General features: G+C 60.6%; 1 protein-coding gene across 3 annotated transcripts in view; it reads right to left on the reverse strand.

The window, feature by feature from the left end:
• Nucleotides 1-26,868, reverse strand: part of LRP1 (LDL receptor related protein 1) — a 64,759-nt gene that overhangs the window by 20,066 nt on the left and 17,825 nt on the right. For all 3 annotated transcript variants that reach the window (XR_009967400.1, XM_062632625.1, XM_062632624.1), the window contains exons 4-40: nt 26,224-26,343; nt 25,375-25,503; nt 24,904-25,167; nt 15,485-15,647; nt 14,522-14,744; nt 13,976-14,165; nt 13,532-13,675; nt 13,142-13,378; nt 12,622-12,802; nt 12,253-12,475; nt 11,903-12,092; nt 11,263-11,388; nt 10,875-11,015; nt 10,496-10,621; nt 10,185-10,301; nt 10,002-10,082; nt 8,172-8,339; nt 7,771-7,953; nt 7,151-7,351; nt 6,827-7,072; nt 6,436-6,633; nt 5,779-5,983; nt 5,477-5,641; nt 4,931-5,175; nt 4,607-4,738; nt 4,274-4,501; nt 3,961-4,135; nt 3,545-3,639; nt 3,183-3,332; nt 2,822-2,962; nt 2,583-2,711; nt 1,539-1,670; nt 1,195-1,329; nt 988-1,117; nt 602-728; nt 261-412; nt 11-135 (exon numbers count right to left, since the gene is read on the reverse strand). Coding sequence is in view for 2 of the 3 variants with exons in the window: in XM_062632625.1 (XP_062488609.1) it covers nt 11-135; nt 261-412; nt 602-728; nt 988-1,117; nt 1,195-1,329; nt 1,539-1,670; nt 2,583-2,711; nt 2,822-2,962; nt 3,183-3,332; nt 3,545-3,639; nt 3,961-4,135; nt 4,274-4,501; nt 4,607-4,738; nt 4,931-5,175; nt 5,477-5,641; nt 5,779-5,983; nt 6,436-6,633; nt 6,827-7,072; nt 7,151-7,351; nt 7,771-7,953; nt 8,172-8,339; nt 10,002-10,082; nt 10,185-10,301; nt 10,496-10,621; nt 10,875-11,015; nt 11,263-11,388; nt 11,903-12,092; nt 12,253-12,475; nt 12,622-12,802; nt 13,142-13,378; nt 13,532-13,675; nt 13,976-14,165; nt 14,522-14,744; nt 15,485-15,647; nt 24,904-25,167; nt 25,375-25,503; nt 26,224-26,343 (6,117 nt within the window). In the remaining variant the exon portion in view is untranslated. The remainder of the gene's footprint in view (nt 1-10; nt 136-260; nt 413-601; nt 729-987; nt 1,118-1,194; nt 1,330-1,538; nt 1,671-2,582; nt 2,712-2,821; nt 2,963-3,182; nt 3,333-3,544; nt 3,640-3,960; nt 4,136-4,273; nt 4,502-4,606; nt 4,739-4,930; nt 5,176-5,476; nt 5,642-5,778; nt 5,984-6,435; nt 6,634-6,826; nt 7,073-7,150; nt 7,352-7,770; nt 7,954-8,171; nt 8,340-10,001; nt 10,083-10,184; nt 10,302-10,495; nt 10,622-10,874; nt 11,016-11,262; nt 11,389-11,902; nt 12,093-12,252; nt 12,476-12,621; nt 12,803-13,141; nt 13,379-13,531; nt 13,676-13,975; nt 14,166-14,521; nt 14,745-15,484; nt 15,648-24,903; nt 25,168-25,374; nt 25,504-26,223; nt 26,344-26,868) is intronic.

Genomic DNA, 26,868 nt, shown 5'->3' on the forward strand with positions numbered 1-26,868 from the left:
CCACACGCACCCTTCTGCCTGGCCCGGTTGAAGACTTTGATGTCCTTGAGCTGCACGCCGATCCCCGTCCGCAGGGACACCGACTCGGTGGCGTTGTCCTTGTTGCCTCTTTTGATGGAGCCATTCGCATGAGTCCTAAAGAAAGGATGGAGCCACTGAGAGACCGACACGGGGCCAAGCCCAGCAGCACCCTGTGGCGGGACCCAGAGCACCCACCTTCCGAGGCAACCCAACACCACCGCATCCCTTGGACCCCGTACCTATCGCTCCAGTAGATGTACTCCTCAAAGACCGACACGGAGAACATGTCCATGTTGTTGCTGGACAGAACAACCTCTCGGTTTTCACCCGTCTCCAGGTCAATCCGTTCTATCTTGTCTGTCCGGGCATCGCACCAGTAAAGCTTTCCATCCTGAGGTGATGAGAAAGCAGCTGGATCAGCAACGGAGCAGTGCATTGGGGAGGCACAAAGGAACCCTCTGCATTTCCCACCACAGAGTTCCTTTGGAACAACCCTCCCTGAACTGGAGAGGAGCCCCCATGGCCCTGGCAAAGCCGTGTCCCACCAGCACGGCTTTAGGGACCTCTGGGCACACAGTACCTCGTAGTCAACGGATATCCCGTTGGGCCAACTGATGCTGACGTTAACCAGCACCATCCTCTCGGTGCCATCCAGGCGAGAGCGTTCAATGCGGGGGTACTGCCCCCACTCCGTCCAGAACAGGTACCTGCAGGGGACAGCACGGATGTGACCAAGGCTGGCCAGAACCAGCATCCTCGGGACAAACGCTGCTCCCCCTCATCCCTCCACACCAGATCCCTGCTGCTCTGCCAGGATCCCACGTGCTTGCAGGGAAAGGAGCGCTGCATTCAGCTGGATGCAGCCCAGAAAGCAGGCACAGACCTCCCACGTCCTCCATCCTTCCCTGCATCCAAACAGCTCCCCTCTCCCTGTGAACAGCCAAAGCTGGGGCTGCAGCATCTCACCCCTTCTCTGGATGGACCGTGATGGCCCGCGGCTTGTCCAGCCCCTGTGAGATGACCACGTAGCGGAAGGACCCGTTCAGCCTGGCCACCTCGATCACATCGAAGCCCTGGTCGGTCCAGTAGATGTTTCCTGCAGAGAGGGGATGGTGAACGCCACCCTGAGCCCTGCTCCCATCCATTCCTCCCCGCTCCAGAGCCCCATCTCACCGGCGATCCAGTCCACAGCGATGCCCTCCACGCGGCCAATGCCGTTGGTGACCACGTCCTCCCGCCACGTCTGGTCCCGCTTGGCCCTGCTAATGGTGCTCAGACCCATGTCCACCCAGTAAATGGTGTCGTTCTCTGCCAGGCAGGAGAGCGGGTGTCAGTGACCACCTCTGGGTCACTCCAAATGCAGCACAGACCCCAAAGCCCCAGTGTGAGGACCTGAATCCCTCCCTCACCCGAAGCTGCTGAGGGGATGCTGTAGGACAGAGGAAGATCTGGGGATGGTCCCCTCATACTCCCCAGCCTCTCCAGCCCCACTGTCCCGCTCCCAGCCCCTGCGTCACCTGCATGGAAGTCGATCCCCACGGCCAAGGAGGTTCCTGACACGGGCACGAGAGCATCCGACTTGTCATTGGGGTCCAGGGGAATGCCTCGGATCCCCTCATGGACCGAATACAGGAGGAAGGAGCCAACACCTGTGACACAGATGGCAGGGGGTGATGCTCACACGGGCAGCACTGTGGTTTCTCAAGGAGGGAGGGATTGCCCTGCACGATGGGGACTGATGAGGATGAGCATAAGGAGGAAAAGAGTGGCTTTGACTGCCACGCTGGGCAGGGGGAGGGATGGCAAACCCTATGGAAAGAGGGCAGGGAACAGAGTCTGGGATGAGGTTGCGGATGGCTGGGGCAGGAACACAATGAACAGCCTCAAAGCCCTTCCCTGCCCAGCTCTGCAATGGGGCCGTGTCCTGCACCCCCTGGATGCTGCAAGGCCCCCCCTGTTCAAGGGGTTCTGACCCCCGCAGGACCCAAGGGAGGCACGAGCCAAGCCTCTGTGCAGAGCGCTGCTGGCAAAGGCTCTGCGCCGCATCTGGGTCAGGGCAGTGCTTGTTATTCAGTCCCTGGCCTGACCCAGATGGTGCAGCAGCTCTGCCAGCACCCTCCAAAACACCAAGAACATTCTGCACACAAACAGCCTTTGAGAGGCCCTGGCAGTGACCAGGCTCTTCCCTCCCAAGGGAGATGATGGCAAAGCCAGCAGGGAATGGGGATCTGCAGAGCAAACGCCTCCTCCCAGCCCCATTCCCAGAGACCCAAACAGGGAAGTTTAGCTGGATATAAGGAAGTTCTTTACTGTGAGGGTGCTGGGACACTGCAATGGGCTGCCCAGGGAAGCTGTGAATGCTCCATCCCTGGCAGTGCTCAAGGCCAGGTTGGACAGAGCCTTGGGTGACCTGGTCGAGGGTGGTCCTCTCGGTTGGAGCTGGATGATCCTTTCCAACCCAAACCATTCCATGGCTCTATGATTCCATGGCTGCACAGCACCGTGCGGCACAGCAGAGCTGCGGCATGCAGCGGGCATTGGGGGGGGGTCTCTGTGCTCACCTTCACAGGACTGCTGCCCGCTCTTCAGGCTGTAGCCCGCAGTGCACATGCAGGAGCGGGAGGTCTCGGAAGTGGGGAGGCAGAGCTGGGAGCAGTCCCCGTTGTTTTGGCTGCAGGGGTTGGTTCCAGCTGCCGTGGGGAGAGAAGGGGTTGAGGATGGGCTCAGACAACCACCAGGTCACCGTGGTCCAGCTCTGGCCCCTCCTGGCACCCTGGCCACCGCACAGCCCGGTGCTCACCCTGCTGGATGCTCTCGTCGTACACCTTCATGTGCATCACCAGCGTGGTGCTGTTGCGCAGCACCCTCACCTCCGTCCCGTCCTTCTTGTTGCAGGTACCCATCCTCTCGGAGGCCTGGTCAGCCCACCAGAGCTTGTCGCCTGGGAGGAGAAGATGGGAACATGCAGCAGCTTTCCCCCATCCCCTCCCACCCCAGGAGCAAAGAGCAGCGGATCCACATGGATTTACAGCCTGGAGAAAGGGGCCTTTGGTGGAGAAGCATCCCCTGCGCTGCTGGTGAGGTGGCTACAAGCGGCCTGTGCTTGGGCAGGGCCAGGAAAGGGCTTCATGAATGGCACCCATCACCCTGGCAGCTCTCACCCATGATGGCCAGGGCAGTTGCCTTGCTCAGCTGGCTCTTGATGGACTCGATCACCTCCAGGTTGCTGCCGTCCAGGTTGCATCTATTGATGGTGCCGTTGCCAGAGCTGATCCAGTACAGCTTGCTCTCTGGGTAGTCAATGGCCAGTCCTAGGAAGCAGAGGACCATCAATGTCCAGCACACGGGGACCATCCATCCCCACGTGGGAGGCGGGATGACGGGAGAGCAGATGGGGTGACGCAGAGAACGGCGTCAGGCTGACCCAGCACAAACCGGCTGCCAACCCCGATGGAGCTCAAGGCTTTTAGGGCCAGGAAGGGTACGGTGGGGTGGTACTGGGGGTGCAGTGGGGGGTCCGTACCAACAGGCCCTTTCTGGTTGGTGAAGAGCAGAGTGCGGTTGCTGCCATCCATGTTGGCCACGCTGATGTTGTCCCCGTCTGTCCAATAAATCTTCCTGTTCCAGCGAGGGGACATTGAGCACAGTGCCCCCCCCCGCAGCCCTCCATCCCTCTCCCCCCTCACTGCAGCATCCCCATTGGTGCAGGATCGGTGCAGCCAGGCTGGCGTGCACAGGAACACAGCTTCTGCTGCTGACAACCCCACACAGCCCCCGGCTCCTCTCACACACCTCCTACACTCGCTGACACATCGGGAGAGCATCCTGCTCCCTGCACCCCCACACGCGTGTGCACACGTGTGCCTGCACATACACCTCCTCCTGCTCCCACAGCCCTGCCCTGACACCCCCCCCCCCAAAACCTGCAGCACCACTTACCCCTGGAGGGGGTGAACCACCAGGCAATGAGGCTTGTCCAGCCCCTGGATCACTGCGTTCTTGAAGGAGCCATCCAGCCGAGCCACGTTGATCTGCTTCTTGTTGGCATCATAGCTGGTCCAGAAGAGGTTTCTGGAAACCCAGTCCACGGAGAGGCCGTGGGCATTGGGCAGGTCTGAAAGGGAACGGAGAAAGGAGACTTGTTAGCAGTGAGGATGGGGCTGGGATGCTGCTCGGATGAAGAGGAAGGGTCGATCTCATAGAGCCAAAGCCTCTGCCCTGCTCTGATGGGGCCATGCTCGTCCGCACCCACCCGCAGAGACGACGGTCTCCACACCAGTGCCGTTGATGAAGGCTCTCTTGATGGTCTGCGTGCGGACATCAGACCAGTAGATGCGCTGCTCCAGAGCATCGTAGTCCACCACGGTGACGTTGTCGATGTCGGGCACCGTGAAGGAGATGATGTAGTTGTAATAGGGGTTGTCGATGTCCACGCCGCGGATCTCCATCTGCCGCGCGTACAGCAGGAACTTCTTAAACTCTGGGGACGAGGACAAGAGGGGTGGTTGTGGGACGTGGTCTGCAGGGGAGCTCCAAAGCACCCATGCCCCCTCCTCACCCTATGGTGGCCTGGACAGACCCTTACCATAGCAGGTCACGTTGTCCTTGTCCAGCTTCATGAGGTGGGGACAGGCACAGGACAACGTGCGGTTGTAGTTGATGAGGCAGAGGTGGGAACACGGCCCTTTGCCCCCATTGGCTTCACAGGGATTGGGAGCTGCGAAAGGGGTAAAGACTCAGCGATGTCCCTATTCCATGGGGCCCTAAAGAGCTGCAGCCCCCCGCAGACCTCAGCCTGCCCCATTGAAGAGCTGGGACCGCCCAGCATCATCACCCCAGAACACCCCTTTTGCTCTCCCCGCTCTCCCCACAGCCCATCCCATTGCCTGTGCCCCCTGCCAGGGCTCACCCAGGGGCTGCCGGGAGGGGTGATAGACCTGCAGGTCGAACGGCTGCGTGTTGGTCCTCTGCACCACCGTCACGTTGTGCCCCGTCCACTTGTTGGCCTTGGCCAGCGTGTTGGTGCGCCAGTCGGTCCAGTAGACCTCCCCTCCGTACAGGGTGACGGCGAAGGGATGCGACAGGTACTCGTGTCCCCGCAGCACCTCGATGTGCCCCGTCCCATCGTATAGGGCAGAGTAGATGGCGTCTGACCTGTGCACAGCAGAGCCAAGCGCAGGTCTGTAACCCCAAAGGGTTGAAGCAGCCGCCTCCTCTGCTCTCTTTAATGCGGAGGAGGAGGACGATTTACACCCGCGATGAGAGCCCCCGCAGAGGACAAAACCCAGAGCAAAGGCTGGGACGTGCTGCAGACACAAACAGACCCCACAGAGCAAAGCCTTCAGCTCCCAGCCCAGCAGTCAAATGGCAGCACAACACAGGAGCGGCGGGGAAGGAGCTGCGAGGGATGGGTCCCAGCGGGGACGGGAGCTGTGGGGCAGTGCCCCGGTCCTACCTGGCATCAATCCAGAGGATGCGCTTCTCCAGGTAGTCCACAGTGAGCCCATTGGGCCACCCTCCAGAGCCCGTCTCCTTGTGGATGGTGCGCCGGCCCGCGCCGCTCATGGAGGCAGCCTCAATGCGGGGCAGGCTGGCATCCCAGTCTGTCCAGAACAGGATCCTGCAGGGAACAGCCAGCAGGGACCGTCAGCGCGGGGACGAGCTCTGCTCCCGAGCCTGCAGTGGGATGCGCGCCCCAGCCCGGCCTCACACCACAAGGATGCTGGCCCTGGGGACCGACGGCCGCTCCTGCCTTACCCATAGCGAGGGTCCAGGGCGATGGCGCGGGGATGCTCGATGTCCCCAGCCAGCAGCGTGGTGCGCATGGTGCCGTCCAGCTTGGCCACCTCGATCTGGTCCAGGTTGCTCTCCACCCAGTAGATGTTGCCGGCGATCCAGTCCACAGCCAGCCCCTCGGGGGTGGCCAGCCCGTACTGTATGACCACCTCGAAGCTGGTCAGAGCTGTGGGGCACAGCACCGCGCAGGATCAGGGGGGTGCCTCTTCCCCCACCACTGTCACACCCCGCTCCTGAACAGCTCCATAGGGGTCGGCTTGATCCCCAAATGGGGCCTGAACCCCAAAGGGCTCAGCCCCACGTCCATGGTCCTGGCTGGGCTCTCGCTGCCCCAGTGTGGGCATCTCCCCCCATTGCTCTGCAGCGCTGCTGGGGAGGGGGCCTGGCTTTGTGCTCGCAGCTGCTGGGCTGCAATTACCATGAGGGGAGTGCTGGGAATTCTAATTAACTCCTACATAATGAGCAGCTTCAGGGAGCACAACAGGATCACTACAGGGGCCGTGGACTCCAGTAGCTGCACCAGTGCAGGGTGCCAAGGAGTCACGGGCAGCGCCAGATCCCAACCTGCATCCCTGCCTGGTCCCCACCAGCTTCCTCCATGCCCCCCCAGCTACACACCCCCATTCTCGAGCAGTTTTCCCCTGTAGATCTTGTCCTCCACCACGTCGGTCCAGTACAGCGAGCTCTGGTTGAGGTGGAAGTCCAGGGCGATGGTGTTGCGCAGCCCGGGGACCAGGACGCTGTAGTCACCGCGGTGCAGGTCAATCCTGCGGATCTCGTGGCGGTTCGAGAAGATGATGAACGGCTTGAAGGGGTCTGGGGGGAGCAGGGAAGAGTCACGGACCCTGCCTCCTGGCCCCAGCTCCATCTACTGCCCTGCACAGTAAAGGGATGCTTGTGCCAGGCAAGGACAGCGAGGGCCCTGCTCTCCCCCCGGGACCTGATGCTGCTGCCTCCAAGAGCAAGGGGAGGACACCCCCATCCCTTGCATCCCCCCCCCTGCACGCACCCAGGCTGCGGCAGCTCTCTCCATCAGGCTCCAGCATCCAGCCCTCGTAGCAGGAGCACTTGACGTTGTACTTGTCCTGCTCGCACTTCTGGCTGCACTTGAGGTGCTTGGCGCAGTAGCTCTGAATCTGACAGGTCTTGTTGTCCGAGCCCAGCTCCATCCCCAGGGGACAGGAGCAGACGATGCCCTCGCCCGGGGCCACGGTGCAGTTGTGGCTGCAGCCGCCGTTGTTGAGGGAGCACTGGTCTATGGGGAGAGGATGCGCTGGTCAGGTCCCTGCCGGGGAGCCCCGGGGCCGCAGCGCCCGGCTCCGCACCCACTCACCGCAGAGCTCGCCCTCATCGGAGCCGTCCCCGCAGTCGTCGGAGCCGTCGCAGAGCTTCTCGGGGGGCAGGCAGATGGAGGTGCTGTTGGCGCAGGTGTGCGAGGGGGGTTTGCACACCAGCGACTCGCAGTTCTCCTCGTCCGAGTTGTCCTCGCAGTCGCTGTCGCCGTCGCAGACCCAGGCCTTGCTGATGCAGCGGGCTGCCAGGGGGCACAGAGGCAGGGGTGATGTTGTTTAGCATCACAGAATGGTTTGGGTTAGAAAGGAGCTTAAAGCTCATCCAGTTCCAACCCCCTGCCATGGGCAGGGACACCTCACACTAGAGCAGGGTGCTCCAAGCCCCATCCAACCTGGCCTTGAACACTGCCAGGGATGGGGCATTTACCACTTCTCTGGGCAAACTGTGCACCAGTGCATCGCCACCCTTACAGTGAAGAGCTTCTCCCTTATCTCCAACCTGAACTTCCCCTGTTTCAGTTTAACCCCATCACCCCTTGTCCCATCACTGCTGTCCCCAATGAAGACAAAGCACCCTGAGCTGGTGCCCCTCCACTACTGCCCCTGTCCCCACCGAGCCCAGCTTAAATGGGCAGTGATTCCCCCCACCGTGTGCCCTCACCTGAGTCCTTGCAGCCAAACTTGACATTGGGGTCGCAGGCGTGGGTGACCCCCTCGCAGTTCTTCTCATCACTGGAGTCCATGCAGTCCGTGTCGCCGTCGCAACGCCAGCGCATGGGGATGCAGAGCCCGTCCAGCCGGCACTGGAACTCATCAGTGTGGCAGCCCCCGGGCGGGCGCGTGGCTATGGGGGGGACACATACACCCGCTCACTGCTTTTGCCCCCCAGGAACTGGAAACTGGGGGGGGGGGTCAGGCATTGAAAGGGTTGGGGGCACCCAGAGATGCAGGAGTGGGGTATGCGGGTGGGCAGAGGATGCTGCACAACTCCCTCCCTGGAAGCGCTGAGGCAGGATGATGGCAGAGCTGATGCTGGCCCTGGTCCCTCCCCGTGGGGCTCACCCTGGTTGGTGCAGTTGGCGTGAGTCTCGTCGCTGTAGTCCCCACAATCGTTGTCCCCGTCGCAGGTCCAGTGCACGGGGATGCAGCGCCCGCTGTTGCACTTGAACTGGTTGCTGGAGCAGGAGTGGCTGCAGCCGGCCTCGTCGCTGTTATCCCCGCAGTCATTGTCTGGAGAGGGGAAAGGGAGCAGGAACGGGCTCAGACGGTGCCCGGGAGGGAGGGTTGGTGGAGGCACAGCAGGAGGGAGGAAGGCTGAGACCCCCCCCTCCCCTGCCCCAGGAGGCAGCCAGGGGAAGGGGGGGAACAGCAGGGATGGGGATGGACCACACCGACAGACAGGACGTGGGGTGATGGGCAGCCCCTCGGTGCTGGACCCCCATCAGAGAGGTCCCGGCCCCCCGCCTCCCACCACAGCATCAGCAAAGCACAGAGAAAATGAGACACAGAAACTGCATAGATCAGCCATGTACCTGGGGGGCACCAGCAGCACCAGGACAGCTCTGCTCCACGGGGGAGCGGAGCTGGGTGATGGTGCTCTCCTCTATGGAGCGCATCCATTGGGAAGTTGGGCTGGAATGGCCAATTGGGGGGGCTTCTCTTGCCTGGAGGAACCCCCGGCACCCTCTGATGGGCAGAGGGAGCTGTAGTCTGATAGTGCTGGGCAATGGCAATGCGGCCCCTGGGTCTGCCCTGCACAAGGCAAGGGGCTGGCCTGACTTACTGGGGCTCTGCTCCATGGCAGATGCCTCGCATGGGCTTGGGGAAGAGCTTTGCTTCCCGATGCCTCTTCCCTCCCCTGCACGGGGGAGCTTGTGATGGGCACGGGGATGATGGCACTGGTGATGCTGTCGTAGCTTCACCATCCCCAGCTCCCGCAGCTTTGCTCCCTGGTACCCAGCACAGGGGCATCACCAGCGTCTGGAGCAGCAGCCCATGGAGGGGGGGCAGGTTTAGGGGTTGCTTGGGGCCAGGTTGGGGGGGTTCTGGTGCATGTTGATCTATGCACTAACCGGTAGGCTTTGGACAGTTCTTTTCGTCAGAGCCATCCCCACAATCTTTTTCTGAAACACAGAACCAACCAAGACAGGAGAGTGGGCACGATGACAAAGGAAACACCAACAGCACACGCACAGAGGGCTGGCCCCAAAACCAGCGCTGACACCGGGACGTGAACACTGACATGGAAGAGGGACACACACAGAGGGGCTGCACAGGCACCCGAGCGGCCCGGGGAGGCGAGAGCAGACGCAGGTGCCCGGTGGGATGCTCCATGCATTGGTTCCTATGGCTGCCAGCACTGGGGGGTCCCTGGGGTGGCTCGGAGCTGGGGCTGCCCATGCAGCTCCCTGCTGACCCCCGGCACCAGCAGCTCTGAATGGCTCTCGCCTGCTCTGGAGCCATCAATCAAGCCTAAGGACGCAGAGCTGCTGGAATAAACCTGTGGGGAGGGAAAGCAGCCTCGGGGCAAACCCTCCCTTCCCAGCGTGGCCTTGGAAGCAGATGTGAGGCCAGATGGGAGCTCACTGGGAGACCTCTCCTGCCTTCCCTGGGGCCACAGGCTCTGGCTGAGCAGCACAGGCTCATCCCAAACACTGGGGCAGAGCTTTGGCCGCTTCACAAAGGATCTGCTGCCATGATCCCTGCCAGGCTGCGCCTGCGGCACCCAAGGAAAACGAGCGTGGATGCAGGATGTGGATCCAGCTTCAGTTAATGCCTCCTGCCTCCAGGGCAGGGGCTCTGCTGCTCAAACGGCCCCTGCAGGACCAGGCCTGGCACCCCTGCGTCTGGTCTCGCCGTGCCCTCGGCCGCAGTGGGGCCGCGGTTCCTCACCGTTATCACACCGCCAGTTGATGTTGATGCAGCGCCCGTTGTTGCAGGTGAACTGAGTCAAGGGGAAGCAGGTCGGGTAGGCTGCGGAGGAGGCAGAAGCACCATCAGTGTGTGGGGTGTGTGTGGGGGGGTGTGTGTGTGACCCCCTGCATCCCAGCCCTCACATCCCCAAAGGATGCTCACCGCACGAGGCGGACTCATCGGAGCGGTCCCCGCAGTCATCGTCCAGGTCACACGTCCAGGAGATGGGGATGCAGCGACCACTGGCACAGGAGAACTGGTTGGGGGAGCAGGTCCGAGCTGGTCCAGGGAAGAGAGACAGAGCTTCAGGAGCATTGCAAGGGGGAAGGTGGGAACAAACCCTCCCCTGCGAGGCAAAACTGGCTGCAAAGTGGGCAGCATGCAGAGAACACGCTGTGTTCAACAAAGGCTGTGGACCAGCACATCAACGTGGGCTCTCCTGCTGCTCCCTAAGGATGAGGCAGGCTCCTCACCCGAGCACGTGGAGTTGGACTCGTCCTCGTTGTTCCCGCAGTCGTTGTCCCCATCGCAGAGCCAGCGGTTGGGGATGCAGCGGTTGTTCTTGCATTTGAAGCGGTCGGAGGGGCACGTGTGCTGGTCTAAAGGGGGGACACAAGCTCAGGACCTGCCCTGCATCCCCCCCCCATTCCCCTCCACATCTGCTGGCGAGAAAAACTGAGGCAGAAAAAGGCAGGGATGCAGGGACCCTCATCAGTGTTTCCCCCCTCAACTGCTTGAGCCTGCTCCCATTTAGAGGTCCTGGCTGCCCAGCCCCACATCTTAACCCCAACCCCGCTGCCTCAGGAGCACACAAACCACGACCCCCCCCCCATGCAGGAGGCAGCTACACACGGCAGAGCTCCGGGGCCTCGTCGCTGTTGTCCAAGCAGTCGTTGTCCCCATCACACTTCCAGCGCTCCTGGATGCAGCGGTTGTTCTTGCAGGCGAACTCCCCGGGCTGGCACTGCGGAGGGGGGACGTAGGACGGGTTGGCTGGCAAGGGAAAAGCAAAGGGAAGGGATGACGTTAACCCAGTGCAGAGCAGCAGCGAGGACAGTGCCGTGTCCCCACGCTGGCAGCCCCGAGAAGCACCGGTGCCCATGCACACGCTGGAGCAGGCACCCGCACAGCTTCACCCCTCTCCTTTAAGCACCGCCCTGCCCAGAGGCCAACCCTCCCCTTCGCTGGCAGCATCCTGCACGGAGATGCCACCACGGCCCTCTGCCCGCTCGCATCCTACCCTGGCAGGTCACAGTGTCCGGCCCCAGGACCTGGTCCTCGGCACAGGCACATTGCCGGCCCCGCGGCGTGGCCAGGCACAAGCTGCTGCAGCCCCCGTTGTTGACGCGGCACTTGTTGGAGCCCACTGCGGAGGCAAAGCGGGGCTGAGAAGGGAGCTCCAGTCCTAGCAGGGCTCCTAACCCTGGCCCTAACCCCAGGACTCCTTCTCCAGGCTGCACGACTTAGAACTCAGCTCCTCACGCAAGGCAGCAGGGCCCCCTCAGGCTGAACTAGCCAGGAAGGGAAGGGAAGGGAAGGAAGCAGAGAAGAGGATGGAGGGGCAGGGGATGAAGCATGGTGATGGACCATGGGGATATGGACAAAAGGAAGCAAAAAGGGGTGGGGGGCTGCTTAGGTGGGGCACCCCCCAGCCTCCACCCCCATCTCCTCATGTGGGGCACGTCCCCACAGCACCAGGCAGATGGTGAGGAGGTGCCCAAAGAAGTGATAAATGCCCCATCCCTGGCAGGGCTCAAGGCCGGGTTGGATGGGGCTTGGAGGAAGTGTGAGGTGTCCCCGCTCTGCAGGGGCTGGAACTGCCTTGAGCTTTAGGTCCTTTCCAACCCAACGCATTCCCTGGCTCCGTGTGGCCCCAGCACCTTGCTGCTGCTGCGCGTCGTACATCCGGATCTCGAAGATGGGCGGGCGCTCGTTCCGCAGCAGGCTCACCACCTTGGAGGCCTGGTCCAGGCGGTAGATGCTGCCGCTGCGGTACTCGGTCCAGAAGAGGAAGTTGCTGTAGTGGCACAGCCCGAAGGCGTGATTCAGCTCCGGTCCCTCGTACACGATCTGTAGGCGCAGGAGATGGAGGGGCTCGTCGTTAGCTGGGACCCCGCGTGGGGGGACAGGGCAAGGGACATCGGAAGGGGATAGGAGGATGCAAGCAGCAGGGGAGCACGGATGCAGTGGATGCATTGGGGTCATCATCACCCTGAGAGCCTCCACTTGCCTTCCGCTCGGTGCCGTTGAGATAGACCATCTCGATGCGGTCGTAGAAAGCATCCACCCAGTAAAGGATCTTGGCTGGGATGTCCAGGCTCAGCCCATTGGGCCACAGGACAGTCTTGGAGGTGATGAAGACGTTGCGGTTGGAACCATCCATCCAGGCTCTCTCGATCTTGCCCCTCTTGCTGTCCTTAGGATCCTCCTCCCAGTCCGTCCAGTACATCCACCTATCAGAGACACGAAGCTGTTAGAGATGCAGCCCCAGAGCCCACCCCAACGCTGGTCAGAGTGGACCGCCTGTGGAGGGGTCCTGTGCCCATAGATGTATCCCAGCCCAATGCAACAGCCCAAAGGCCCTCCCAGGCACCCGCACCCGTTCAGGGGGTCCACCACGATGGCACGGGGATGGGTCATCTTCCCCTCAATCAGTGTCTTCCGGGTCTGGGCAGCCTTCTCCAGCCGAGCCACACTGATGGTCTTCTTGGGGCCATCATCCGTCCAGTACAGGTTGTTCCCCATCCAGTCCACAGCGATCCCTTCCACGTTGTGGATGCCTTTGGGGAGCAGCAGGAACGGGCGCCCATCACCAAGGGGAGAAGCGGAACCAACAGCCCCCTATGATTAACTCGTATTCGGCACCACCGGATCTCAACCCAAAGCAGCAGGGCTGACAGACCCCCCCCTCCAGCTCCAGTGCAGGCAGCTCCCCAGCCACAGGGAATTGGGCTGGATAAAGCTCGATTTGGGAGCATCTTTGGCTGTTTTGCCCCAAGGCAACACAAATGCACTCAGCTGCGGCAGCACGGGGATGGAGCAGGACTGCACTGACCCCCAAGGACTGTGTGGATCCCTCCCATCCGACCTGATGGGGAGGGGGACCCTGAGCCACGCACCATCCTTCAGGATGGTCTCTCGCTCCATGCCGTCGATCTTCTGCCGCCCAATGAGGTAGCTGGTGGTGTCAGCGAAGTAGATGAAGCCCGTCTCAGCATGGAAGTCCAGTGCACGGGGGTTCATGAGGTTCTCGATGGGGATCATGTGCTCGTCGGGCACCTTGGCCCCCATGTCCATCCCGCGGATGATGCCCGGACGCCCCTTCCCATACACCAGGAAGAGCTCGTGCTCGGGCTCTGCAGGGCGATGGGGAAAGCCATCACCACCGGCCCGGTGTGGGCCTGCAGGGACCACAGAGCCCAGCAGGCAGCCCCACAGCTTAGGCCAGGAAGGAAAGGGATGTTCGAAGGGAAGGAACTGCGCAGCTCTGCCTGCCCTCCAGGACTCACTTTTGCAGGACTTCCCATCGCTGCCCAGGCTGAACCCGGAGCGGCACCGGCACGTCCGGCTCTTGTGGCTGTTCCCAAGGAGGCAGATGTCGGAGCAGCCTCCCGGCTTGCCAAACTGGTCGGGTTCGCAGGCATGGCTCCTCACTGCAACACAGAGCATCACAGAGGTGTCCTGCCCAGCCCCGGCGAGCACCCATGGGCAGGGGACCCCGCTCTGCAACCGCTGGGATGTGGAAACGGTCAATGGATTGGGGGGGCTCTTTCCCCCCTTGAGCTCCCAGCCAGGGGCTGAGCATCACCAAGGCATCACCAAAGCTGAACATCACCAGAGAGGGGCAAGGACGTGCCCAAGGTGAAGGATGCAGGAGGTGCAGCCCATCCCCATCCCCACCCAGCCAGCCCTTGGCACCCAAGAAGCTGCTCTCAGCCAGGCTGGGGTCCTACCTGTGGGCTGGCGCCGTTGGTGGTAGATGTGCAGCGCTCCCCCCTTGTCCACCCGCGTCACCACCTGGTACTCGGTGCTGTTGAAGCGGTTGACGCGGATGACGCTGGTTTTCTGCTGGGCATTGGCGTTGTCGGAGTTGGTGGCATAGAGGTAGTTCTCGAAGACGGTCAGCCCATAGAGGTGCTCGATCTGGGAGGCATCCACAGGGAACGATGGAGGAGGCAGGCGCAAAGTCCCTCATCCTGCCCTATGGCCCATGCCCCTGCCTCCTCAGGCCGAGCTCAGGCATAGAATCATGGAATGGTTTGGGTTAAAAAGGACCTTAAGGTCATCCAGTTCCTAGACCGTGTCCCCCAAAGCAATCCAACCTGGCCCTGAGCACTGCCAGGGATGGAGCATTCACCACTTCCCTGTTCAACCCATTCCAGCACCTCACCACCCTCACAATAAAGAACTTCTTCCTTATATCTAACCTAAATATCTGCTGGGCATGCCCCCACGCACCCTCCATTGCCAGACCCCAACCTCCCCCTGGCCCCACTCACCAGGATGCCCTGGATGATGGTATGTCTGTTCTTGCCCTCGTAGTCCACCACCTCAATATAGTCGAGGTAAGCATCAGCCCAGTACACCAGCCGGTTCACCAGGTCCAAGGTGATGCCGTGCGGGAAGACGATCTTGCTGTCCACCAGCTTGGTGCGGTTCTGCCCGTCCATGTCGCAGCGCTCCACCTTGGGGATCTGCCCGTAGTCGGTGAAGAACACTTTGCTGTGTGAGAAGGGCAAATACAGGAGCTCAGAGCCTGGCTGTCGCGTTCAGAGAGGGAGGATGCCCCACGTCCATGGCCTGGGGACATGGGCACCTGCCTTACACAAGGCCAGGGTCTCCCTCCAGGCTGCTATATGATATGGATTTATAAAACCCACTTTGGGTTCCCTGCTCGATAACATCATCTCTCTTCACCCAGGCAAGGATAAAAGCACCCATCTGGAAAGCAGCAGGAGAGGGGGAGATGTCCCCATCGCTGCTCCCGTGACTCAGCATCCCAGCTTCCCCACGTGGGATTCCGCAAAGGGGAGCTGTCATCTGACCACAGCACAAGGGGAGCAGCTCAACCCGTGCAAGGATCCGACTGTTTCGGTTCCTCAAAGCAAAGCTGTGACCATGCAGCCACAGGATGGAAGCAGCAGCCTGACCTGGTCCATTCCCTCATAAGCTGGGAGCCGCTTCTCCATCAGCATCCCTGCTACCCCTGGATGCAGCAGCCTGACCTGGTCCATCCCCTCTTGAGCTGAGAGATGCTTCTCCATCAGCATCCCTGCTACCCCTGGATGCAGCAGCCTGACCTGGTCCATTCCCTCATAAGCTGGGAGCCACTTCTCCATCAGCATCCCTGCTACCCATGGATGCAGCAGCTGGACCCCCCTGACCTGCTCCACCTCCCCACGCTGATGGTGCAGGTCCAGGCAGCAACACTGAGCCCTCCCAGGCTCAAGCACATCCCTTACCCCATCGCTGGGTCCAGTGCTATTCCCTTGGGGTTGTAGAGCTCCAGGTCCAGCAGCGTGACGCAGGTGACCCCGTTCTTGTTGCAGACAAAGATCCTGTCGTCGATGTCATCCACGAAGTAGAAGTTGCCCGTGAGCCAGTCAATGGCCATCTGCTCCACGTCTAGGCCATGGGAGGAGAGGAGAGGTTAGGTAGGGAGGGAGACAGCAGCCCCATGCGTGGTCTCCAAGCCCACCAGGACCCACAAACACAGTGAAGGAGCAAGGTCGTGTGGGCCACGAAGGAGCTGTGATGGGGATGCACAAGGGACTTGCCCTCTCCTCCCTTGGGGGAATGAAAGCATCCCATGGGAATGCCATCTGGAGCAAGGGGCACTCAAGGGGGGCACTGGAGGAGGCTGAGCAGCACAGAAGGGAGATGCCATGGAGGTCTGTCCTGGTGCAGGTGCCCCATGAGACCCTGCAGCGCCAGCACCGGCTTCACGCCGTGGGGAAGGCAGAGCAGGGCTGGGAGCCCCATAGCCCGGCCACCCCAAGCACATTGGGACCCAGGCAGCCCCCGAGGAGCGGGGCCAGGCGCTGCTATCATCAACCAGAGCAGCAGCTCAGGAGGGAAAACATGAATCAAGCCAGGATGTTTTGCAATGGCCAAGCCCTCCCCTGCTTGCAGGGTCATATCAAGCCCTTCCTTTGCTGCAGCACCACTGGGTTTTGACGAGACCCAACTGATGCGCAGCCTGGGTTTGGGGGTGCCCTAACACAAACCTGAACCCCGAGTTATCCACATCAGCTTCCTAAGCTCTTGGTGGCAGGGGATGGGGATGCAACGCCAGCGGTGATGACTGCCTGGTGCCCAACTGCCCTCCCTTGCGGAAGGGTGAGGCCACGGCGCCCGCAGCCACCACCCAGCGTGATGCATCCCATAAAAACAAGTGGAAACAGCCAGAGCCAAGGCCTTTGCGTCGCATCAGCACGGGGCTTGCTCGATGCCGCCCAATGAGCCAGCGCTGGCGATGGGGCCAGCACAAAGCTGGGGCTCCCGGCCCAAGCAGGGACCCGGCTGGCGATGGAGGGGCAGAGACGCAGGCAGAGATGCAGCCCCGGTTCACCCCCGGCCGCGTGCGCGGCGCTGCTCCGGCACAGGGATGTGCAAGAACTCCCCCGAACGCAGGTCTTGGCCGGCGCCCGCGGCGCTGACTCAGAGTCACAGGACCAGGGAAGGGATCCAAGCGGGGCCGGACCGGGAGCGCCCAGCGGGACGAAGCAGAGGCCCTCGCCCCCCACCATGCACAGGGATGCAGATCCCCCCCTTGCCAGCACTGCCCCATCGGTAGCACCTTGGTTCTCCTCCCCAGAGCATCACGGGGCTGCTGCCACCTCACGGGCAGCATCCCCCAGAGGCAGAGCCCCATCCAGGAGGGCAGAAGTTCACCAACACGGCCCTAAACAAGAGGGAAAGCGGCCAAAACAAGCTCTAAGTCTCCAGAATCTCACTTCCTGGGGCCCGTGGCTCCCCTCACACCGCTCTGCGCCGTTGCCTCTTGCCATCAGAGGGTCCCGAGCCGCAGGGCCGGGGCGCTGGGGGTGACGCAAGCACTTGCTCTTCTCCCAGGCTGCATTTTTGCAGCTGGAAAGCATTTCCCTCCTCAAAGGCTTTTGTTTTGCAGCTTGCTCCTTCGCTCCCTGTTCGCCATCCTCCCCTCTGCTTTGCAGGAACCAGGGGGTTACATTACGGTTGTCATTGTTATTATTAGTATTATCATTATTATTATCATCATCGTTCTTTTCAGCTCCTTCTTGCAGCTAAACCTGGATTCCCTCTTGAACCCTCGAGAGAAGCTAACTTAGCAAACACCCATTTTCAACCCCTCGTGTTTAGCCCGCAGCGAGCTCTCCCCTCACTCACCCCCCTTGGCTTTGGGAGACGTGGCATCCCCCCCACCCAGTGGGTGCCACAGCCACCCCTAACCAGCAAGACAAGGGACACCAGCAGGGACAAGAGGGATCCTAAGAAGGAAGAAGCCGGGTTAGGATGGGGGCAGCTCCCAGCAGCAGAGTGGGGCTGGCGAATGCTTCCTCCCCATCAACTCCCATCCCGGAGTCTTGGTCCTTGCTCAACCGGGGCTGGGCGGTGCAGGCGTTGCAACACCGGCAGGGCTCATTTCCCAAGCCCTATTTCTTGGCCCCGTGGTTGCGAGCGGGCTCTGGGGGCAGAGCCCAGGGAATGGCAACTTCCAAGGCCAATCTCTGCCGCGCCGGGCAGGACAAGGCCGGTTGAGGCGAGCTTGGACCCTCCTCGTGGGGAGGGGGCAGAAAGGGGAGCACCGAGGGGAGAAGGAGCCCTGCAGAGGTCATCCTCAGGCAGAGCGTTGCTCAACCAGGGCGGGCTGGCGACGGCGGCGAAGCCCGAATCCCACCCGTGCAGATGTTTCCTGCTTCCACGCTCACCACGGAGCCTCTGGTCCCTGACCAAGCTTTTTGCTGAGGTCCCTGCCACGAAATCATCCCCGGGCTTGGATCTTCCTTCTCGTGGCCACCAGCGCAAGGAGCGGGAGCCGGGTGGATGGAGAAGGCTCCTGGGTGCCCCTTCCAGCCCAGCCTCCTCTTGCACCGGGTTGAGACCTGTCAGAGCACTACCAGCACACCCTTAGGGAGAGGAACAGCCCCAAGAGGCACAGAAGCATCCAGCGTCCTCCATTCAAGGAGTTCTTGGCTCCATCAACTCTCCCCAGCAACAACATTTCCCCCTTTCCCAACCCCAATTTCACCCTGTGCTTGAAGGGGGGCTGTGAGCATCTTACCCTGCTCAAAAGAGCTCCTTGCTCCAAGTGGACCATCACCTCCACAGAGGTTCTCCCTCCCTTTACCCGAGGCCAAAGAGCATCGGCTTCACCCCAGGAGCAGTGAAGCCCGCAAGGCTGTGGGTTTCTTTGGGGAAGGAGCTTTGCTGAGCCAGCACATAACTCAGCTCCGGCATGAATCAGTTGTTGTGCAGTCTGCAAATACATCAATTGTGGCCTGACACGAGGAGGAAGGAAACGCGCAATCTTCTCCCGGACTCAAAACCAGGGATTTCAACACAGTTCTGAAACAGCTGCCACGGGGATGCGTGCAGCTCGGCAGCAAAGCAGGGCTCTTGCGCAGCAAAGTGTGGAAGTGAAACCCCCTGTAGTGGGGAAGGTGCAAAGAGCTTGGAAAGAAGCGTTTGGTGCTGCTGAAGGTCCCCATCCTGCTGAGGTGCGTTTTCCCCCTGGCCCAAGCACATGGATAGAAGCTGTGGCTGCCCCATCCCCGGCAGTGCTCAAGGCCAGGTTGGATGGGGCTTGGAGAAAGCTGCTCCAGTGGAAGGGGTCCCTGCCTGGGGCAGGGGTTAGAGCTGGAGGAGCTTTAAGGTCCCTTCCAACACAGACCATTCCATGACTCTATGAAACACTGAGCTCTGCTGACGCCGCGTCACGTTGCTTTTAAGTAAAGACCATTTATGTCCAAATGCATCCACTATGAACAACCCCCAGGGGTTTTTCACCTATAGTGGGTAAGACCCAGCAGTGAACAAGCGCCTGAACCACCGGGCTGCAGTGACCTGCACAGGGACAACCACCCAGTCCCAAGCAGAAGATGCACCAGTGGGTACCACATTGGCATCCTCCTGCTCCTGCCAAAGCCACGTGAGCCCGAGCCCAAGGGGCAAGGGGGGGGGTCCGATGTGGCCCCCAGCACCACGCGAGCGGCTCCTGCGGAAAAGCAGCCTGGAAAAGCTGCCGCATGTTCCGCTTCCAAACCGCCTCCAGAAGAGGAGCGGAGGCTCGTCAGGAATGCGGTCCCCAGGGCTCTGCAAATACGTTGGTTTCCTACTTTCCTTTTTACACGGAATGATCCGGGCGCTGCATTTACATAATACCATAATCCAGAGGAATTTCTGCCTCTTCCCTCCGCAGACAGCCCTTCTCCCCCCTCCGGAGAACAAGACCGTCTCTGTGACGGCAACGTGCTCCATGGATAAACACTGCTCCTGGGGACAATTTGCCTTAATTAGAAGTATGTTAACGGGACAGGCCCGAAGACAAACTCCAGCCCCGCAGCGATGGACGGGCACCCCGCATCCCTCGAGGGAGCAGCAACAGACACCTTCTTGTGCAAGGAGCCACCGGCTTCCATAGGGAAAGGAGGGCCAGGGGCCAGGGCAGCCGCCGCCATCACGTCAGCCTTGTTGCCTTAGACAAGCAGGCTACAAACCAAGCCCGTTTAAACCCCGTCTTGTTCAGCTGAGGAGGAACCCGGTGGCCCATGGCCAGGATGTCTGACTCGATGCTCGGAAGGATCCCTGTGGCCTCTGGCCCAGCCAAACCTCCCCAGGAGGTAAAACCAGCCCCATCGGCTGACACGGAATGGAAGGTACCAGAGCATCACCCTTCCCCACGGACCTCCACCTTGTCATGGCAGCACATCCCAAAGGGAACGCTCAGGGGCCGCTGGCGCATCCCCAGCGCCGGGCTCAGCCCCACAAGTATCCCTGCACGAGCCCGGCTGCGGCACCGGAGGTGGGAAGAGCAGGGACAGAGCTGGAGCTGCATGGAGGGCAGCCAAGGGGCCGCTAATTACTCTGCCTTAATGAGACCATTCCACTGGCAAGAATACTCAGCAGAGGCCGAGGGAGGGACAGGGCATTTGGCTTCCTTCTGGGTGAAAGGAGACAGACACAGGCTCAACGGGAACACAGGGAACTGCCATTGGAGTTCAACTGCCTTGGAGGGGGGGAAAGAAAGCAAGAATGGGGCCAGTCTCTGACCCCAGCAATGGCTCAGCATCACGGTGAAGCCAGCATGAGGCAGGCAGATGTCCACACAGTGTCCACCTAAAAGCAGCCCTATCCCTGTGCCTGAGGGGATCCCAGCTCCTCAGGCCATTCGCTTCAGCCCTGAACAGTTAAAAAAGGCAAAAAAGGAAGGAGTCAGCAGATGAAGTTACCAAGCATCCCGCTTTCTTGCCAAGCGAGTTCACATCGGAGCCTCTTTCTTGGCTAGGAGGAGGCAGCGAGGAAGAAGAATAGCTTTCCATGCAAAGTGGGGGAAGAAATGTACTTGGATCCCTCTGCAGAGCAACATCCCCTTGAAATCAATTTGTCCCAAACCCTACAGGCTCTTCTGCTTCCTGGCAACGGGACAGGTCATTAGGAGTAACAGGGCTGGGACGGAGTCAAGGAAAACAACCTCCTAGACAGGCTTGTTTAGATAGATGCTGCCCAGGAAGGTATTTTAATAACGGCCAGATTGCCATCGTTTAGGGTTTATAATGCACCCGGGATCAAATGTCCTGATATCCCAACCCCCTTCCCGGGGGCTTGCTTTAGAGGAGGAAAAGCAACCACCAAACCTTAAAGCAAGAAGGAATAAATCAAAGCCCTTTCCCAGCAGCGCCCTGCCGAGCAGACGGCATTCCTGCCTGCGAGCCCCGGCTCCGGTCCTGCGGGATACGGTGCTCTGGCACCGGGAAGCCTGGGTCCAGCCAGGACATGGGGCAAAGGAGCAGCAGCACCTTCAGCATCGGGAAGCTGCTGGTGCTGAGCACGCAGAAAAGGGGGGAAAGAAAGAAGAGGGGAAGGGGAGCGCTAAGAAACCCATTGGGAAAGTCGGGTTTCCTTCTCTGCCGCAGGGTCGCCGGGGTTTTTCCGCGGTGGAAAGCAGAGAACTCCTCTGGCTCTTCTGGAAAGCAGAGGATCCCCTGCTTTAACACCATGCTCAAATGCCACGGAGGCCAAGGGGAGGCTGGCGCAGGGTCAAGCTGCTGCCAGTGAACGGTGTCCTCTTAAGGAGGGCTCCAGAGGGGAGATGGAGATGGGATCTGAGGCAGAAGCTGCTCCCTGTGAGGGTGCTGGGGCGCTGGGATGGGTTGAACGGAGAAGGTTTGGATGCTCCATCCCCAGCAGTGCTCATGGCCAGGTTGGAGCAAGCTGCTCCAGTGGCTGGTTCCCCTGCCTATGAGCTTTAAGGTCCCTTCCAAACCACCCTGTCCTGAACCGAGTTTCCCCCTGGGGGGTTGTGACAAGGAGATAACGCCACTTGCTCGCTTCTCCCTGTCAAGACACTGGAGAGAAACCTGTGAATCCAATTAGTGGCTTCCCTCTTTATGTGCTTCTTTATGGCATTATCTGCTAACAGCAGGAGCCAGGCTCCCCTGGTGCCTGCTGCTAATGGGGCTCCGGCTGGCATCAGATGGGGGAAGAGTGATGCTGAAGGGCTGGAAATCAGCAGCCCCCAGCTGTCAGGGGTAGGGCTGGGCTGGTGCGATGTCAGCCCAGCTCTGACAGCAGCCCCTGCTTCCCTGCCTCCCTGTCCCCGCACAGGGATTAGTGTCACTTGTGCTGTGGGAGATGTGTTAAATGAACGCTATTAACAGGCCTTGGCAAAGGCTCACTGCGCTCCAAGGCTTTGCTTTCCCCCTGCTCCCTGCACTGCTAAACCCTTTCCTCTACCCACAGTGTTGAGCACTGAGCACTGCTTCATGGTCCCCGGCCCCTGGCTCCCAGCTCACGCTGCCCATGGGCATTCTTCACAGGCAGTGATTTCCTCAGCTGATCTGAGCTGGCTGCTTCCCTCCCTCCAGGTCTTTTTCCAGAGAGGCTGCTGAACTCCCCCATCCTTTTCTCTTACAAAAAGCACCTCGTGCTGGAATTGAATTATTCCCCTCCATCATCAGCCGGTGGAGAGAGCTCTGGGCTCCTCTCTGGCATGGAAGTGATGGGGAGGACACCCAGAGCTCCGTGCTGCTGCTCCAGCCTGTCCCCATCCCCACCTCGGAGGTGGCATCTTCCCACCCAGCTGAAACATGGAATCAACCAGGCTGGAAAAAGACCTTTAAGCTCATCCAGTCCAACCATCCCAAGGCCACCACTGCCTCGTCTGCATGGGTTGGGAACACTTGCAGGGACGGTGACTGCAGCCCTGCCCTGGGCAGCCTGTTCCAACGCCTGAGCACCCTCTGGGGAAGGAATTGCTCCTCAGCTCCATCTAAACCTGCCCTGGTGCAGCTTGAGGCCGTTTCCTCTTGTCCCTCAGCCGTTCCCCATCAGGCTTAGAAGGATCCAGGCTCAGCCCCATGAGGAGGATGGGGCAGGAGCACGCGTGCCGTGCTGCAGGAGCGGTGCAGGGGAGGGCTCGTCCTTCCTGCCAGCGCTGGATGCCAACAAGGGGACCTTGTCTCATCCTTCCTCCCTTTCCGCTCCCCCTTTCTCTGCTCCCTGTGAAAACCCAGCGCTGTTTCGGAGCGGGGAGGATCCTGGCACATCCATTCAAGGACAGAAAGAAGCGCTCCAGGCATCGCCCTGGTTCACCGTGCACCCCACACATCCCTACCCCGACCCTTCCAGATCCCGTTTCCTGGGGCTGGGAATGGCTCGGGACCATCGGAAGCACATCCAAGCACTTGTATAGGTGAAGTTGTGGAGCTGCTCCCTGCCTTGTGCCTGCCCCCCCCAGCTAATCCCTGACCCCACAGGACGGGCTGATCCCTTGGCTTTGCTCAACCAGATTCCAGCTTCCACGTGTGGGCCCGGACAATGTCCTCGCTTGTTTGGAGCCGGCCTCCCAAAGAATCCCAAAGCAAAACAACACACAAAACCCCAACCCGCTTCCCAGCCCTTGTGCTGCTCGGCGCTGCCTCCCCTATGGGTCCTGTGGCCTGAGTCTGTGCTGGGGAAACAACGAGCCCGGGTTGCCTTGGGTACAGCGTTCCTGCCACCACGATCATGGAATCGTGGAATGGTTTGGTGCTGGGAATGATGGAATGGGTTGGGAATGATGGATTGGGTTGGGAATGATGGATTGGGTTGGGAATGATGGATTGGGTTGGGAATGATGGAATGGGTTGGGAATCATGGATTGGGTTGGGTTGGAAGGGACCTTAAAGCTCATCCAGTTCCAACCCCTGCCACGGGCAGGGACCCCTTCCACTGGAGCAGCTCATCTCAGTCTCCCCTCTGGCAGGTCAAAGCCATTCCCCTTGGCCTGTCCCTGCATCCCTTTATCCAAAGCCCCTCTCCAGCTTTCTTGTGGCCCCTTTAGGCACTGGGAGCTGCTCCACGAGAGGAGCCAGTCAGAGCACGTAAAAGCAGAGACCTCCTTAAGCCCTGGTGAGGGTGTGAGCAGAGAGATCAGAGCCGAGCCCCGTCCTGCCTAATTTCAGGCTATCGCCTGCACGAGCCTCTCCCTAAAAATACACACAGCCCTAAAAATACACAGCGGAGCTGGAATGAGCCCTGCTGCACACAGCCCGGAGCAGCCCTGAGCCCCACATCCCCGCTCATGCCCCATGCCCCGTGCTCCAGCCCTCGGCATCGCTCTCGGCTCCGTCATCCACCTTCACTCATTTGCAGCCATCACTTGGTCCGTGCTCACCACGGCCAGGTTAGCTGGTGGTGGTGGTGGTGGTGAGGTGCTGGGGATGATGGTGAGCTGCTGGGGAGGATGGTGAGCTGCTGGGGAGGATGGTGAGCTGCTGGGGAGGATGGTGAGCTGCTGGGGATGATGGTGAGCTGCTGGGGATGATGGTGAGCTGCTGGGGAGGATGGTGCTGGGGATGATGGTGAGGTGCTGGGGATGATGGTGAGCTGCTGGGGATGATGGTGAGCGGCTGGGGATGATGGTGAGCGGCTGGGGATGATGGTGAGCTGCTGGGGAGGATGGTGAGGTGCTGGGGAGGATGGTGAGCTGCTGGGGATGATGGTGAGTTGCTGGGGAGGATGGTGAGCAGCTGGGGAGGATGATGTGCTGTTGCTCATCTCCCCAACAACCCCCATGTCCCTGCGGAATAAGGGGATCCCTCTTGCATCCGCCAGCTTCAGGAGGTAAAAGACAACGGGGAAATGATGCCAGGGAAGGCAAAGGCTGCACAACCTGATGGAGACGCAGTGCAAACCCCACCAACCTGCAGGAGCACACAAGGAAGGCACCGGGAAGCCCTTAGGACCCCTCACTGGGGAGAGCAGGCACAGGGCTGAGTGCCAGGAATCTCCTTCCCGTTCCAGCTCTGAACTGGGACCAGCAAGCCCAGGCAGGAGACAGAGCTGTAACCACAGTCGTTACGGCCAGGGAGACACAAGCAGAAGGAAACCACCATGCGCCAATCACGCCGCTGCCTCCCGACAGGAGGCAAGGGCTGCTTGGGCTTTGGTCCTGCTTGGACCAAAGGAGGAGAAGCAACGGGAAGCGCTGTCCCCAGAGCCGCTGCGCAGGCACCACGGCGGCTCCGCACTGCAGCGCTTCCCCTCACCCAAAGCACCCACAAAACTTGCTAGAAACGGCAAAGACGAAGGAGAAGGAAAGCCCAAAGCCACGGTTGCGCTGAGGCCTCCCACCAAAATCCACCTCTTGCTTGGGGATGCTCCTGCTGGGGACGGGGTGCTAAAGGGAGCAGGCACTCACGGTGTAGGCTCAGGGAGATGTTGATGGAGCGCTCCTCCACGAAGCCCTTCAGGTTGGGGATCTTGGCGCACTTGAGGATGGTCTGGGAGGCGCTGTCCCCCACGTGAACCCAGCACACCGTGTCCTCCACGTAGTTGAAGTCCATGGCCGTGGTCTGCTTGGCGCTGGTGGGGGTGATGTTGGGCACAGGGGCTCCGCTCAAGTAGGTGGCCAGGATGTTCTGGGAGTTGGCGATGAGCAGCACGGGCGGGCGGTCCACAGGCTCTGGCAGGGAAAAGAGGGGACAAGGGTGGTCACGGCAGAGCACCCGGAGCCTGCGGGCGCAGCCATGCATCCGCTCCAGGCAGAACAAGAGCGGGATGAGCAACCCAAGGAGGGGGCAGCAGAAGTGAAGAAGCAAAGGCAGGGGCACCCCCAGGGCAGGAGGCTGTGGTGTGCACATCAATCTGCCCCTCCTGCCATGGCTCTCACCATTCTTGGCTTTGCAGGACCTGTTATCAGGCTGCAGGAGGTATCCCTCGACACAGCTGCACGTGTAGGAGCCCTCCACGTTGGTGCATGTCTGGCTGCAGGTCCCATAGACAGTGCATTCATCAAAGTCTGGAAAATAAGGCAAAACCTTATTTTGGGGGATATTTTGGGGGATATTCAGGCCAGCAAAGATCTCTCTGCAAGAAGGAACAAAAGCTCCTCCTTTTCTCCAAGGAAAGCTGCAGGGGATGCTATGATGCCCAAGCTGAAGGGACCAACACAAGGGAATAGCTGGCTAAGGTCACCTCACATCGCCTGCATCAGCAGCAGGACAATCCTGCCCCATAGCTGCACCTTTTCAAGGCCTAATTATCCGTCTCCCTCCCCTCCACATCTGCACTGATATTCCCAGCCTGGAGCCTCTAACCTTCAGCTTCCAAAGCCCTGGAAACCGCTGCTCTTCCTTCTGCTCCCTGAAAGAGCGCCTTGCCCCCAGAGGTGCATTGCAGGAGCTGATAAAGGCCCCTTTCACCTCTGCTCACACGAATGGAAGAGATGGAGCCGCTGCAGTCTCTCACTTCCAGCCACCACACTGATCCCACCGCTCCTCACTGACCCTCTTATCCAGCATCCTCTCCGCGGTATGGCCACCGGGAGCACACACAGAGCCCAGCAACGGGGCTGAAAGAGGCAAAGCCTTTCCCTTCCTCGCTCTCAATATTCCCCACGCAGGCTTCCAGGACCTGCACCCACGCAAACAGCCGGGAAGCAGAGCCCCAGCGTCTGCCCCAGGTCCCTTTGGCCGCCCGGCACCGCGGTGGGGCGATGGCAGCGCCGCCCTGTACCAACCTTTGCAGCTCCTCCTGTCCTCGGCCAGCTGGAAGGAGTTGTTGCAGTAGCAGGCTGGGCCGCCCAGCGTGGGCACGCAGTGGTGCTGGCACGCCAGCGCCGTGCAGTTGGCCAATTGCTCTGAGGAGACAGGGAAGGGAGCAAGGGAGGATGTCACCGAGGTGACAGAAGGGATGGAGGCGGCCTCCCTGCTGTCCCCTGCTTGCCCAGTGGGGAGGGAAGGAGCGAGCCCCTCAGCAGAGGGATGTACTGGGTACAGCATTAGAGCAGGCTCTGAGCAGCCCAAACCATCTCTTCAGCAGGGACTGCAGCAATAGGACGAGAGGTGATGGGTTTAAACTGCAACAGGGGAAGACATAAAGAAGTTCTTCCCTGTGAGGGTGCCACAGGTAGCCCAAAGAAGTGGTAAATGCTCCATCCCTGGCAGTCTTCAAGGCCAGGTTGGGCAGAGCCTTGGGCATCATGGTCTAGTGTGGTCCTCTAGGTTGGACCCACACGACCCTGAGGTCCTTTCCAACCCAAACCCTTCCATGATTGATCCTTTCTCTTCCACAAACCCGCCAGCAGAAGGGAAACAGCCACGAGCCTCTCAAACCAAAGCTGCTGCCCCTTCACAGCCAGGGATGGCTGGGAGGTGCTGGGAAA

This window comes from Pezoporus occidentalis, unplaced genomic scaffold, assembly GCF_034315485.1.
Source record: "Pezoporus occidentalis ecotype Australia unplaced genomic scaffold, CSIRO_AGI_Poc_V1 ctg392, whole genome shotgun sequence".
In the NCBI taxonomy this organism is placed as follows: domain Eukaryota; kingdom Metazoa; phylum Chordata; class Aves; order Psittaciformes; family Psittacidae; genus Pezoporus; species Pezoporus occidentalis.